This window comes from Poecilia formosa, unplaced genomic scaffold (genome assembly GCF_000485575.1).
Source record: "Poecilia formosa unplaced genomic scaffold, Poecilia_formosa-5.1.2 Scaffold308, whole genome shotgun sequence".
NCBI classification, from domain to species: Eukaryota; Metazoa; Chordata; class Actinopteri; order Cyprinodontiformes; family Poeciliidae; genus Poecilia; species Poecilia formosa.
In genome coordinates this window covers 389,327-404,615 of record NW_006800247.1, presented here as the reverse complement: position 1 = coordinate 404,615, position 15,289 = coordinate 389,327, and the positions used below count along the sequence as shown (strand labels likewise).

Below are 15,289 nucleotides of genomic sequence, written 5' to 3'. Positions count from 1 at the left end.
TAGACATTTGGCCAACGCTTGTGCATTCACTCTAATGCTGCACCTGGGGTAAAATTAGCTTTATTTGCCCCGATATACCTTCAGAAACAGCTGGGAATGGGTCATGAAAAACCTTGTTACCCTGCAGTGAGTCGACTGCTTTGCTGCAAAAACGTCTACTGAAGAAATTTCTGCTCGTGACTTTTATGCGTTTTTAAATTTCGATGGGGAGACGATTCGGGCGGCTTGACTAAACCTGACAAAACGGCTGCCAGTTTGGCTCTGAGGGACGAAACGCAGTAAAAATAAAAATCACATGGATGTCAGAGTGAAGTGTCGACAGGATGGAAGGAGCTACTTTTGTGATTTTGTTCTCTGCAAATGAACTATATTCAGCTTTTCTGGTTTTTTACTGTTTTTGTCACTTTAAACTGAAAGCAGATTTTCTTTAGCTCAACTTTTCTTCATAATTTGATGTTTTATAAATTCAAATATGGTGAAATAAAAATATGCAGATTTTTACAGTAACACTCTCACTCCTTGTGATGCAAACAGTCCTAACACACAGCAATCCTTTATTCCACTTGAATAATTTAGCAAAATAAATAAAAAAACTATATAATTGCTAATTAATTCTCTCAATGCTCTGAAATAAAGTATAATCGAAAATGATTCAGTTTAAGTGACTTTTATTTTGTTTATGCAGATTTTTAAAATTATTTATTCCAAAAAGACAAAAAGTGAGACACCCATATTTTCCAGTAAGCTCCTTTTTAAACAGTTTTTTTTAGTTGATTTACATTTGAGATTATAATTTAATCCATTCCATAAAGTTACCAAAACTTGTGAATATTTTTGGCTTCCATTGAATTAATATATTCAAAATAAATGTTGGATTTCATAAATTTATTCAAAGTTAATTTTTTTAGACTTCCACGTGAGCCGTGCCATTAATCTGCTGTGGAAAACTTTACGTCTAAAAATAAGTTTTTTATATAAAATTTTCAGACAGGTCTGAAAATAATGAAGAGGCCACTTAAAATGATCATTTTCTCTGATTTTACTTTTATAGGTTTATGTTTGAGTAAAATTAACTTTGTTCTTTTATTTTATAAACTACTGACAACATGTCTCTGAAATTCAAAGCAAAAATGTTTGTATTTATTTACAGAAAATGAGAAATGATCAAAATAAGGAAACGGTGCAGTGCTTCCAGAGCTCAAAAAATGCAATGAGAACAAATTCATATTCATTTAGAAACAACAATATTAATGTTTTAAATCAGAAATCAGTATTTGGTGGAAAAACCATCAGGTTTTCAGTGCAGTTCAGTGCAGTGGGCTCTTTATTTTTCCCACAGCTGTGGAGATGTAAATTAGGAACTGTTCAATTTATCCAATTTCCTGTGAGCAGAACAAGGAGGCTGAGATAAAAAAAAACAAAAAAAACCGGGAGTTGTTATCGTGGTCTGCTGAGATGTTTTTCAGGTTTGAAGGGTTCGGTTTTGCCGTCGCCCACTCGTAACCTCGCTCTTCCTCCCTCTGTTCTGGAAACAGGAGCGACACAGAAGGCACCTCGGCCGCTCTCCCAGCCGTCACGACTTGCATCAACATCCCGGCCCCTCGTGTCCGTCTGTTGCGGCGTTAATGGAGACTGCTGGGTCCCACGACGCTGACAGAGATGAGGTCTTCAACAGAAATCTTTTCCCATCTACAACCCCTGACTGTCAGCCCCCATACATGCCCCCACCTGGACAGCAGGCCACAATAACCAGGCATTATTAGAGGCTCCAGTGTTGCCTAGAAACTGGCTGGTGAGGATTTACTGGTCTTTATGGGGGAGTCGCCTGGTTTATGTGTCTGTTGGTGCAGGATCCAGAATAATAAAAGGTATTTCCAGATGTGTTGCAGTTCCAGAAAAGAGTAGAAATAGAGAAATTAAACTCAAGCTGAAACACAGGTCTCTGTTTACAAGCTGAAGTTGACACTGCAGCACAGCTACAAGGAGCAGGAAGTTAGAAATAGATGGTATAATAAAAGATGGACGGACAGATAGATAGATGGAAGGATAGAGTAGCAGGATTGATTATGATGTTTAGTTCTTACCAAGTAGATCACTGTTGAACACATTTGTGTTCCTGACAGTCGCTGTGTTTCCATTTCAAATGTGAGCAAAAGTTTGTCAGTATTCCACTAATGTCAAAAAACACAATGTTGCGATTGTGTTTTCTTTTAAGTAAGAAAAGCAATTAAAATCACATGAATAAGTTTGTTCATGTCATTAAAGATCATGCTGCGCCATCATTCCTACCACTTCCTGTAGTCTTCTTTGTGGTTTCTGCCAGTAGCAACATTTGGTTGTTGGTCATACGACTCATTTGTTGTCAAAAAAGTGTCTCCATTGTAGTCTAGGAAACATTTTTTTTATATGGCTGACAAACCACCTCAAAGTAGCATCCAAAACTTTTAATCAAAAACTACAGTTTTATTTTTTTTTTAAATTGCTGTTTCAATTTAGCAAATTTGTTTTTGAAATGTCAGATTATGCAATTAAGTGTTAGTGTTGTTTTTGGTAGATTTATCAAAACATTTAAATATGATTTGATTTCATGAATCAAGTCGACTTTGTGGAAACAGATAAATGTTGAAATTCCTCTGAAGTGGGCGGAGCTAAGGTGCACAGTGGGCGTGGCCAAGTGATGGGATGAGACGATGGGCTGAAGAGACAAAAACACTGTTGCTAAATTAACAAATTTTGTGCTATATTTAGCAACTTTTCAGACCCCGTTAGCAGATTTTTTTTAAGCATCTAGCAACAAATCTGACAACTTTTTTATGTTATTGGAGACTTTTAAGTGATCCTGACTCTCCACCAGGGGGCGTGACGGTTTTATACCCGAACCGCTGGGCAATCGACCAAACTCTCACGCTGTAACCTGCAACTTCAGCCTTCAGCCCAAAGAGGGCAGCACTGAGACAGTTTAAGGCCAAATATTGGAGAAATTTAAATGAAAATGTTACAATTTGCACAAAAACATGAAGATAGTACCTGTAAGGTCCAATTTAGACAGTTTATCTGCAGGTAGAAAAGGTTGATATTGATTTTTGTTACTCTTTAAATCCACTTTGGATCAAAAACCTTCAGGAAGCTAAAGATGAAGAGACGTATCGTCTCACCAGAGGACGATGACGGACAGGAGATATCCGTCCTTATTATCGGATTTATGCCACATTATGAGCAGTTTTCAGCTAAAATCTTCTTTAGCTTTAAAATAAATGTATTTGTTTGCTTTGCTAGATTTTTTTCATCTCTTTCTCTCTTGTTTTATTTCTTTCCTCCACTGGCATAAATGTTTAGATTCTTAGATAAATGTGTAAATTCTTTAAATTGGTTCATTTCAAGCTTTCCTTTAATGTAATGTTTTTTAACATTTAGAAACTTAACATATCCGGCTGTAATTGGAGCGCTTACTGAGCCGTTCATTAATCTCAACACTTTAAACTTGTTTCCTCATGTTTTCTTTTCGCTTCAGAAACTTCTTCTCATTTCAGAAACTTCCACACCGACAAATTAGGCAATTAAACTGCAACAATAACAAAAGTTATTGTTCTGAGAAATCTGGATGAAAACTGCTGCAGTTGAAACAAAGCCACTCCTAACTGTATAAACCTGCATTTTCACAACAAAGCCGAAGCACAGTGATGGTTTTTTATTAAACCCTGAATCCATGTGGCATTTCCAAAGCATTGTGAGATTGAAAAGAGTCTGCCTGATACGCAGAATCAATATCTCAGCTGAGCCGGAACAATTTCAGTCTCATCAATAAAGCCTTTTCTAAATTTATTGATTGTTTTTCTGGTGGCAGCGTTCACCAGAATGTGCTCTTATTCATCTTATAAAGATCTGAGTGGAGATAAATCATGGAAAACAAAAACAAACATAATAAGCTGATTTCTACAGCTGGTTTTTGTGACTCATTTCCATCTATTTTTCCATGTCAGTTTAAAATGTGTTTCTGTCTCTGGCTTCATCTTGTATATTATTAACACTACACTGTAAAACTGTCACCCCCACTCGCTAATTGCAGCCTGGCTCGTTAAGCTGCAAATGAGTGAAGAAGTAACATGTTGTGTTAAAATGTGGTTTTGTAAATATTTATTAATCCTTCTGATATTTATCTGATCTGATGCTGTCAGATTTTCACTAAACTAAAAGAAAATAAATAAACAGAAAATATTTATCCATGATGCAGCAGGATGGATGGATGGATGGAATGATAGATGTCTTCATTCTCGTATCTGCCATCAGTGGATCTCATATTGACCTCTGCTTGGTTTTGAACCGCTATGGTTTCAATGAGTCTTAGGGAACCATTGCCGTTCGTCCAGGCGGTTCTGCTCTACGGTTTCAGTGAATCTTAGGGAACCGTTGCCGTTCGTCCAGGCGGTTCTGCTCTACGGTTTCAGTGAGTCTTAGGGAACCGTTGCCGTTCGTCCAGGCGGTTCTGCTCTACGGTTTCAGTGAGTCTTAGGGAACCGTTGCCGTTCGTCCAGGCGGTTCTGCTCTATGGTTTCAGTGAGTCTTAGGGAACCGTTGCCATTCGTCCAGGCGGTTCTGCTCCACTGTGATCCTACAACCAACCTGCTCTGAATAAAATGCCCTTTCAGCCGGTTTGCATTTTAATGCGATTCAGTCAACATTCGGCTGGCTGCTTATCACCTGAGGCTGTGTTCGCACTTCTGAGAGAAAAAAAACAAGGAAGCGAGTCGATTCTGTGCCCCTCATTTAAAAAAAAAAACATTTGAGCATTTGCTGACTCAGCAGCTTGTCATTTTGAATTTAGCTGCTGCTGAGCGTACGCAGAGCTGTGATGCTGAATGGGAATATTATGACTGATGTTTCATTAGAGTCACTGTTGGGATTAACGCACTTCTGTAAACACCATGCGGCATATTAGGTAGAAACTCACTGGAGAGATGAAAACTCATGTTCATTATTCAGGTGCTGCATTATTTATCAGAAAACCCAAAATGTTTTATTCTGTTTGTAAATTCTGAGAACATTACACTGTTTGCAACCTGGCAGAACGAAATAAAATGTTTTATAGAAATATACTCTGGAAAAAAAAGGGGGCTGATGATGGATGGATGGATGGATGGATGCATGGATGGATGGATGGATGCATGGATGGATGGATGGATGGATGGGCAGAGGGTCACATGTCTTGTCCCTTTAAACCATTGTATCAAAGGTTTAAATATAGATTTACTGTGAATATATATTTATATTAATATGTTAGAACATTTCTAATCAGCTCTTCTTTGCTCGTACATTTAATACCAGAATATTGTGGAGTTAAATATGAGGTCATCTGTCTGAAAGCTGACAGATGTTAAATGTCTTGCACAACAATGAGACAGACTGAACATCCTGGGAGTTTGTGCCTATAGGGAGAGGAAACTTCCTGTTCCAGGTATTTAACCATTACACTGGAACACTGGGTTCACAAACTGGTTAAACACGCTTTAAACCCCTCCAGACTAAAAACACTCAACAGAATGTAGGGTTAAGGAACGCTTGTGTGGGATGTACAGGTGAACATCATCACAGGAAGCTCACTTCATGTCAACAATGAACTCTCTGACCCGATATAGGAAGTTAATAAAAATCTGTCATTTATTCTAAAATGTACAAAATATATATGGTCATGTCTATATGTGAAATATTATTAAGTCTTTTTCATTCCTATTTCAATTAAAAAATGTTTTCAATGTCACATGATGCAGAATTGTTGGAGGACTATGCTCATGTAGGGTTTTTGTGTGAGTGAAAGTTATTGACCCATTGTCTTTACAATAGCGCCTCCTAGGTATTGAAGGGTATGCAATTATTTTATCCAAGCAGCAGTTGGGTGTTTCTACCAAACTGACTCATTAGTTTTGAGTCAGTGCTAGTTCCAGCATTTTGTGCTTCTTCCATGCATCATGTTTACATAGAGAATAATAGAAATAGTGAAAAATCAATTGGGAAAATGCCTTACAGTGCATGTTATGTCCGATCTATGAGCTTTCAACTCTAATATAGGGAAATAATGCAAAAATAACTAAAATAAAAATACAAATAATATGATACATAAATCTGAACCGGAAGTGATCTGCGTCACTGAACCGCCATTTTAGTAGACAAGTACAAAACATTGATGAATAATGTCTTCGGCACCAACAAAAAGAATATTGACTCAACTGACCCATGTGCAAGAGAAATATACACAAAAAAATCGCTTCAGTCGGGATCGACTCGTATGAGACAAAGATTGGAAAAATGTGATCAAGCTGCCTCCGATCTCCCACTATAGTTCACTAGTTAATGAACAGGAAAACTGTTGAGGAGCTTCACGGCGTGAAATTCATACTATCAGCGTTTCAACGGCTTTGTAAAGGACCTACGAAACCTTCAGGTGGATAACAAGCTTCTGGTGACGAGCAGAGTGAGTACAGTACCAACAAACATGTCCGTCTTAGCTAGCAGATAAAAGCTACATTAGCTCAGCTAATTTCGATAGTTCGGCAGCCAGTACTACAGTAAATATCACTGATATTTGTTTTAGTATCACACAGAGGTGGGTAGAGGACTCAAAACTGTAACCGAGTAATGGTTGTAATGTACTCATATTGTTTATAAGTTAGATAGAAACGGGGGAGAGCTCGTTTTAGGCTTATGGCTTGTTTATGGTTGTCATAGCAACTCCATAGCAACTGCCTGCCAATATGGCTGCCATAAGAGGTTGATTTAATCAGGCACTTTAATTTACACTTAATTGTTTTAGAAGCTGATAAAAGACTGTTGCTGCAATAAAAGATAGAAAAAACTAATTAAACATACCAAAACAAAAACTGCAATTTTGTTGTCAAGGTTAAAAACATTGTTAGCAAACTACTATGCAAGTTCTTTTTAAGCTGAAATTTACTACTCTTAATAAAATGATGCATTTGAATGCTATGAGAAAAGCAATATCACACATTTTTAAGCCATTCTATTTAGGTATAGGATGTACAACTTAGTGTGACATTAATATATTTGAGCAGGTGAAATCTCTTTCTTTCTGAAATGGAGAAATTAAATGGTGTCAGACACCAGAGTATCAGGTTTCAACTGCAAGAAGTGATTACATTTTTTAGATTTATTACATCCCTGTTTATATTAAACCAATGGGACTTAATTCATTGTAGGAGGAACTGCCACAGCATACAAATGATCATAGGGCTGAAGGTCGGATGTGACTCGAATGATAACCTGACGTGTCGTTCCTCGGTTCCTCGTGTTCTGTTTCAGTGCAGCGATTTAACATAGACAATGTTGAAAATCCTCTGTGCTTTAGGAGTTTGGCTGAGTGAAGTACATCAGCAGTGCTGTGAACATCCACAGGGCATGAGAATAAAAATGGCACTGTTAGACATTCAGTTCCTCATGGATCACTAAGACAAACACTTCCTGGTGTCAGAGATCCTCCATATTTTAAAGCTTGAAGACATTTGTAAAATGCTGTTCTGGAAGTTTGTTCAGCTCAAGAAATCCAACCACTATTCTTTGGGTAAATTTATTCTGACAGATATACCCAACATTTTCAGGTACAATTTTCAGGTGTCAGTCTGCGATAGCACATTTTTCCTGCTGAACCATAGATCAGTTGATGCTTGATTTGACTATCTACCTTACTTTAAATGAATTCAGTAATTTTCTCTCAGGATTCTGTCTATTGACATTTGGTCACCTTCAAAATGCCTTGTCTGGATAAACATAATCTGGTCAAGACTTGACTTGTGGCCTGGAGATCTACTGCTACGGCAAAGTGTTTTGTCTCTGGTGTATTCACACCAGCCCTGTTTAGTCCGCTTTAATCAAACTCTAGGACTGGACTGGAAACTAGACAGAAATACTTGTTAGTTAAGATTTTGTTTTTTTGCAGTGAGGGCTGAACTTGTGATGAATAAAAAGGGTAAAAACATTTTAAAACATCATTTATGTAAACTACAGACACCACTGGTTTCACTGGATCCACAAATCCTTAGAAATGGGTTCACAGTCCGTTGGCAGATGTCAGTAACTTTGTTTCTGATATGTTCTTGAATTTCTTTAAATTGGAGAGTTGATGTGTCTTTTTTAGTGTCCTCTGTGTCGTCTGACAGGTTCTCTTTAAGTGACATCTTGATTCTTTTGGTCTGGCAGTAATGAGGCTTTGAGTGTAGATAGTGAAATTGAACTCAGCTTTCTAAAAATGTGCTCAATCACAGTTAATTAATGCTTCAGCACAAGGGTGTAATTAGTGTTTTTAAATAGCGCCCAGTTGATTTGGATAACACTTTCCTGTTTAAGGTAGGAAATCATCATGTGAAAACAGTTTGTGAATTCTCTCTGGTTTTCTTGGTCTGATAATAAAATAAATCTGCGTGAAACATTTAAGTGTCACAAAGCAGGAAAAATACATTAAACCTGTAATCGGCATTTCGCAGCACTCCAGACACAACAGGGTGTGACGCTTAAAGTACGCACTTTCATATCCGTGGCTCACAATAATGTCTTCAGCTGATGCTGCGTCTAGATAGCGCGTCGTCAGACTTTCAGCTTGGAGATGAATATTGTGCTGCTTTAATATCACGGGATCTCGTTAAACCTCCACTACCTCTCCACTCCTCCTCTCTCGTCCCGTAAAAAAATAGAAAAATGAGTCTCTGGGATATTTATGATTTAAATCACAAGCTGATGTTTGGTGTTTAGTGCACACTTTTATGTACAGGCACATTAAAAGTCATAACATGGTGAAAAAGTTTAATATTTTATGACACCAGGGATGTTCAAACTGTGGCCCCGGGAACATTTGTGGCTCTCTCGGTGAGTTTGTTTGGCCCCTCAGTTCACAATTCAAGAATAGAGCCAATACGTGATTAATTCAAGGTCTTTTAAAACATTTATTTATTTATTTAGGTCCTAGACAAAGTATTTCTATCAATTAACAATGTTTCTGTTTTCATAACACTACTTTAACACTACTTTTGCTCAATCTTTATTGGCAAAAGTAAAAAAGTAAAAGAAAAACAATATTCCAAAAAGAAAATATTTATTTGTCCCGTTTATGATTTACAGATTCCTTTTCTACAAAAATTTTACTACTTTACTAAATATTGTCTATTTAGTATGTCACTGAAGAGATAAAAACAACAAATATCTTAAGAAATAAATCTTTTTAGTTTTAAATAAAAGAAAATGTGTGTATGCGCTGTACAATGGCTGTTGGAAAAGACAAGTGTCTTGTTGACTTTCCATTCAGAAACCACTTGCGGCGTTCTTGATGGTTGTACAGGAGGCTCCACTTCTGCTTTTCAAAGATGCACGGTTGTATAATTGTGCATCTTTTGCAGTCATTTTCATGTGTGTGTAAAAGTTGAGTTCGTCGCCAGAAAGAACGTATTTAAAGTGACAAGAAACAAAACAGGCAGACCTGAAGAGTCTGAAATCTCATTATCTTAGAATAATTTTGTGCAAAAAAGTAATTAACATGTTTTTTTTTTTATCACCCATAGACTCATCCTAACCTGTTCAAGGAAGCATAAAGGTCACCTTTAAGAAACCAAGCATAATCTGCATACTAAAGCTGATTTAAACAAACTTGGTGCTGATGGAGTGTTTTCTTGAAGAACACGCTGCATCGTGACAAACAGACAAATACCAAGGAGATAGTTCATTGGCTGAGTCATTCAGCAGGTGGCCTGGGTTGCCGTGTGAAGACAAGTCCCTGGAGTTAAACGAGTAACTGTTTATGACATGTGCGGATTGCGTGTGCTGACGACCATGAACCCTGCAGCCTAACGTCTACATCCACTCAGCAGACATGCTGGACTGTCAGTTCGCTTGGGCTTGTAATGAAGCAAATGAAGGTAAAGTCGCCAGCAGCTTCAGTCTGTTGATGCACAGTTTTAGAGAAGAAATAGAAAGTACAGGTACATCTCAGAAATGTAGGCTATCCTGACTAATTTAGCTTGGTTGTTGTCTCATAATTGCATAATCTGCTGCTTTTCCTTCGGGCAACATTGCAGTTATATGACTCTAATTAAATTCAGAATGTAAATAGGCTTTTAAAGCTGAATGCTGTCGGGTTTAGATGCTTATAGTGAAACGGAGGCTCATCGTGATGCACAAGAAGGGAAGTGAAAAGCGACACTGTAACCTTGGTCTTTACAAATGGTGTCTCACAGAATTTATATATATATATATATATATGTCACATTCAACAGATTCTCGACTTTTCAAAATAAATGAACTAATACAATGAGTGCAATTTTATGAAAAGTTTCACATGATGACGATCATTTTTTTCCTCTGAAAACTTTCTAAAACCTCAGCAAACTTTGTGAAAACAGTCCAAATTTTAACAAAATGCCCAAAACTCTCCCCCCCCCATCCAAATGTGTTAAAAACCTGCCAAACTGGCACCACTGGCCAGGTGTCGGAGTGAGATGAGGTTTTTTTTTTTAGACTGTTTTAGAAAAACAGAGTGTCTTCAGTCAGAGGCTTCTTCAAATTTGCTGCAATCCAGACTGCCACAGGAGATCTTTCCTACCCACATCCATCACCACCTACAACAACTCTCTTTTGTTATTTTAGGTGGTGAATTAGCATAATTTAATTTCAGAAAAGTACTTTTGAATGTGAATTAATTTTGAATTAACCAAAGAGGTCAGCACTGAGACGTTTTCAGGCAAAATAACTCTGGATTAAACAAAATTACACGAAAATGTCCAAATTAGCACAGAAACATGCTGATAGAACCCTAATCAGCCTATTTAGACACTTTAACAGCAATAAAAAAAGTTTATTTGGGGGTATCCAAACCTCCCAATATTTGCTGTTGTGTGAAAAACAATAAACAACCAAAATCTCAAAAATATCAACAGAAAATGTTTGTGAGCTGAAACACCAGCTCCAGTCCACAGTAATTTGAATTGTGCTAATAAATCAATCGCTATTTTGTGGCTCAAAACGTGTCAGAGTGACTCAGACTGTGCTAACACCACTGAGGTGTATTATTAGCCACTTGTGACAGTGATCCAGTCAGAACGAGCCGGGCTGCATGTAGCACAGCGTAACCACAGGCTGAAGCTCATGTATGTTTTATTACTGCGTGCTGCTGTTCATGCTTCCGCCCAAGGGGGACGCCGCTGAATTTACATGCTGCTGTTTCTCATTCCTCTGGATAATTTCTGCAATGTGTTGCCACATCTATGGCCTACATTCTATATTTGCATTTTGCAACCTGCCAACAACTGTAGAGCCTAGTTTTGTATAAAAAAGAGTAAAGTGTCATCCTGACGACACAGAGAGAAATATTTTATTTTAGGAAATGAGTCTAGCAGATAGATAAAAAAAAAAACATAAAAATGAATTATTTGGCTCCCTTGAAAAAAAGGCACATTGGTTGTTTTCACTAAAACAACTCGATGAATTTATAATGAGATTTTCTGAACAGGAGGAAGAGGAGGAGGAAGAAGGTGGGAAGCAGAATAAAACCTAAAAAGATGTTATACAGATTGAAGGGTCTTTTGACAACACTGGCAGAGGAGGCTTTAAATTGCAACGTGTGTGTGTGTCTGTGTGTGTGTTGTGTGTGTGTGTGAAGGAGTGGGAGTCATCCTACTCTGGAGGCTTGAGTGCATTATTTTGTTGTGTTAATGCATTCATGCATGACAGTACCGTAGCATCAATTTTATGGTCCTAAAACCTGTGTGTGTGTGTGTGTGTGTGTGTGTGTAGGAAACCATAAAATCAGAAGATTTAAGCCATAATATAAAGAAATTAGGTCTGAAAAGCGGCACTGAATGAAGGCGTTTGGCCAATTTTTGATAAGAACGCCCCAAAAGAAGCATTCGGCAGCAAACTGGCAGCTTCTTGCTTCTTCTGCTTAAACAACTTAAAACGCACGAAAATAGAGACAAGTGAGAAGCAAAGAGACTGAGAAGACACCAATTTTCTGTTTTCCAAACAGAGGAAATAGCATGTTTCCTTTTTGTCTGTCACTGACTCAAGAACTATTAGCCTAATTATACGGAGGAACTGAGAACGATGAGGAAAAGTGTGTGTGTGTGTGTGTGTGTGCGTGTGTGTGTGTGTGTGTTCATGTTTGAGAGGCAGAGATCTGACCGGTGGTTGGAATTAGCACTGACAGATTCATTAAATGTGTTTCTCCTCCAAATTTAACACTGATAAACGAGCTCACATGGCCACGTAACGGGGCAACCAAACCAATTTCTCACCAGCTTGAAATCGTTACACTTCCAGGATTAAATAGCTGCTGTTAAGTAACTTTGCAGGAACTACAGACTGGAAGTAGGCGGCTAATAGTGAATACTGCAACTAATGATTATTTTAGTTATTAATTTATCAGTTATTTTGACGATTAATCGATTAATGGGATAAAAAATTGGTGGAGTAGTAATGAATCATGAACCTGTTCTATTAATCGCAGTCGCTTCAGTTTAAGCTTTGAGATTTAGAGTGAAATTCCAGTGCAGATTGTCAACCTAGCGTCATGCTAACATATAAAGCTACATTAGCTGTTTTTGCTCCGTTTCCTTGTCTTGATTCTGTTGTTCATAGTTTTAATTTTGGCCAGTCGGGTGGCCAACACTTTTCCAGACAGGGCTTGGATTCGCTATTCATGCCAGGACTGTAATGAATCTTCAGATTTTTCGAGTATCTCTATTAATTCCTCAAGAAAAATTATCTGCCTCAAAGCTTCGTTAAATTATGTTTCATTATTTAGTGCACCGTGTTCCAGCTGGGTGGTTATTTGTGTTGCGCAACACTCAATTCTCCTATGTGTTGTTGATGAATGCTAACAGCTAGCAGCATAACGTTCAGTTTTCACATTTGGTCTTAGGGATTTCATTGATTTTATTGATTAAAGAGTCTTTATTAGCCTGCTATTTTATTATTAAAATGAATATAATTTTCTTAATTTTGCATAATTTTTGTCCAGGTTACCTTAAAAAGTGAGCTGCCATTGTTGCACTTTAACAGAAAAATAATTATTAGGGATGCACAAATATGTAAATTTGGGCCAATGTTGATATTAGATATTAATACTGCTGTAATGGCAGTATTTACCAATATTTATTTTATAATTTTTTTTATTTGATTACTTTATTATCATCAGAATAATTCATGAAATACCTGATTGCTAAGATAATCGTTTAGAACAGCCCTAATATCAATAATTAAAATTATCTGCCTAGAAGCTTCTTATGTTTTGCTATTTAGTGCACTGTGTGATTATTTGCGTTGCGCAACGCTCTCACTTCCGCCTATGAGTGGTTGATGAAAACTGGATATCTGAACAGATGTTTAATATCTTTACATTTATGCAGTAAAAGCGGTTTCTTTCGGCTGGTGTATTTTGAGATTTCAGTCATTAATGGTCAGATTAAGTGAGGAAAAAGTGAGTGGTGAAGGTGGAGGTTTCCAGAGCGGATGAGGCAAAGCAGTCACAGTCACAACTGTTAAGAAATAAATCCCTGCTGCACCCCTCTCTCTCTCCCTCCCTCTCTCTCTCCCTCCATCCTCCAGCTCTCTCTATCTCTCCTCTGCTCCTCATTTCATCTCAACTTGGATCTAGCAGTGCATTCATTTTTTAATGACACTCACTGCACGCGCTCCCCGCTCCCCTCTTCACCACCTGTTAGCCCCGCATCTCCTCCTCGCGCTGGATTTCAATATTTTCACCTGGTTTTTATGAGGAGTTTCACGCTTGTTCTTTCCTCTGAGGTAAGGCAAAAATTTTTATGCATTTATTTTCTGAACAGATGCACATTGAAGCAAGCTGATCAATATTCATTTTACTTCCGTTTCATCCTGACTGCTGGGGTTTTCTCTGGACTGTTTCCTCTATCGCCTCCCACAGTGAGCAGGTGCAACGTGGGTCTGAAATTAAGTGTTTTTTTTCCCACTTTTACCCACATAGACTTGAAGTTTACTCCACCCTGGAGATAACTTGTCTTCCACCTGACATGTGTTTAGTTATAAATGATTCTCTCTAAAGCCTAAGGAGTAACGGTGCCGTCTGCCTGTCACAAGATCGTTATTCAAAGGTGAACGGAGCTACCCGCGGTACCGATTAGAGCCGCGAAGGCACTATATACGACGCATATGGGCGCTGCGCTAAAGGGGGCGCCAGAATATGGCGTTAAAAATATTCCTAGTTGAGAATGCGCTCAGGTGCAATTTTTTTAAACTCGTGTTGTCGTCTTATGAAAGGGAGCTAATCCTGAAGAGGGAGAAAAGAAAGAGGGAAAGATGCATTTCACAGTGGTTGACAGTCAGTAGGTAAGTTATTTCAGTCTATAGAGAGGAGGGTTCCAAATATTGAGCTTACATTGCTAGTAAATGACAGATTACTGTTTTCTTGCAACTGTGTGGTGTAGTTGCAGGTGTACAGGCAGAACCTTACCAAGCTGTATGCAAGGTATATATTCAAAATAATAGTAGCTGCATTTCCAAATGTGCGCAAAACTTTGTCAATATTCCACTAATGTTGAAAAAACATAATTTTGCAAAACTCCATTAATTAAGAAATACAATTAAAATCACACATGATTTTAATTGCATCTTATTGTGTGAACAAACTTGTTCACACAATAAGTTATGGAAAAAGATGCAACGTCATCATCCTCCTACCACTTCCTGTTGTCTTCTTTGTCATTTTCACCAGTAGTAATGTTTGGTTGTATTTTGTGTGATGCAAAAAAGGTGTTTCCATTGCAGTTTTGCTAAATTCACTCCTTTTAATGCAGTGAAAAATCACCTCATCCTATTGTAAAAATGTATTTTTCAAAATTGCTGTGTTTCCATGAATCGAATTTATTTGTTTGTACAAATATATGCACATGAAAAAACTATTTCTATATTATTTTTATACTTATTACAGAAATAACAGGTTAATCTCTTCCTGCTGTTGTCTGCTGCTACATCAAACGTGTTATTGATGCTACTTTCAAATAATTAAAATAATCTGCATTTTTAAATCTAAATAATTGTTGTTAGTTTGCTACTCCTGTAAGGTAAACTGAGCAGCCAACACTGGTATGATGTAAGCTAATTATGAATTATGCTAACAATAGCAGGTGTTTTACACACATAGTCGCTCAGGAATGATAAAGCATCTAAGAAAGTACATAGCTGTTGACACACAAACGGAGCAAATCTTCTCGCAGCTACAGGTGATGCAAAGAGTGATGGAGAGATAATGAGAGGGTAAAGAAAG

At 37.6% G+C, this 15,289-nt stretch overlaps 1 protein-coding gene across 3 annotated transcripts in view; it reads left to right on the top strand.

The window, feature by feature from the left end:
* The first annotated feature begins 6,188 nt into the window (after window positions 1-6,188).
* Window positions 6,189-15,289, top strand: part of LOC103152347 (double C2-like domain-containing protein alpha) — a 41,856-nt gene continuing 32,755 nt past the window's right edge. The window contains exon 1 of one of the 3 annotated variants that reach the window (XM_007572776.2): window positions 6,189-6,466. Coding sequence is in view for 1 of the 3 variants with exons in the window: in XM_016661052.1 (XP_016516538.1) it covers window positions 14,207-14,352 (146 nt within the window). In the remaining 2 variants the exon portion in view is untranslated. Of the gene's footprint in view, window positions 6,467-13,589; window positions 13,795-14,200; window positions 14,353-15,289 lie in introns of those variants that run through there. The other 2 variants (XM_007572775.2, XM_016661052.1) reach the window with 2 other exon arrangements.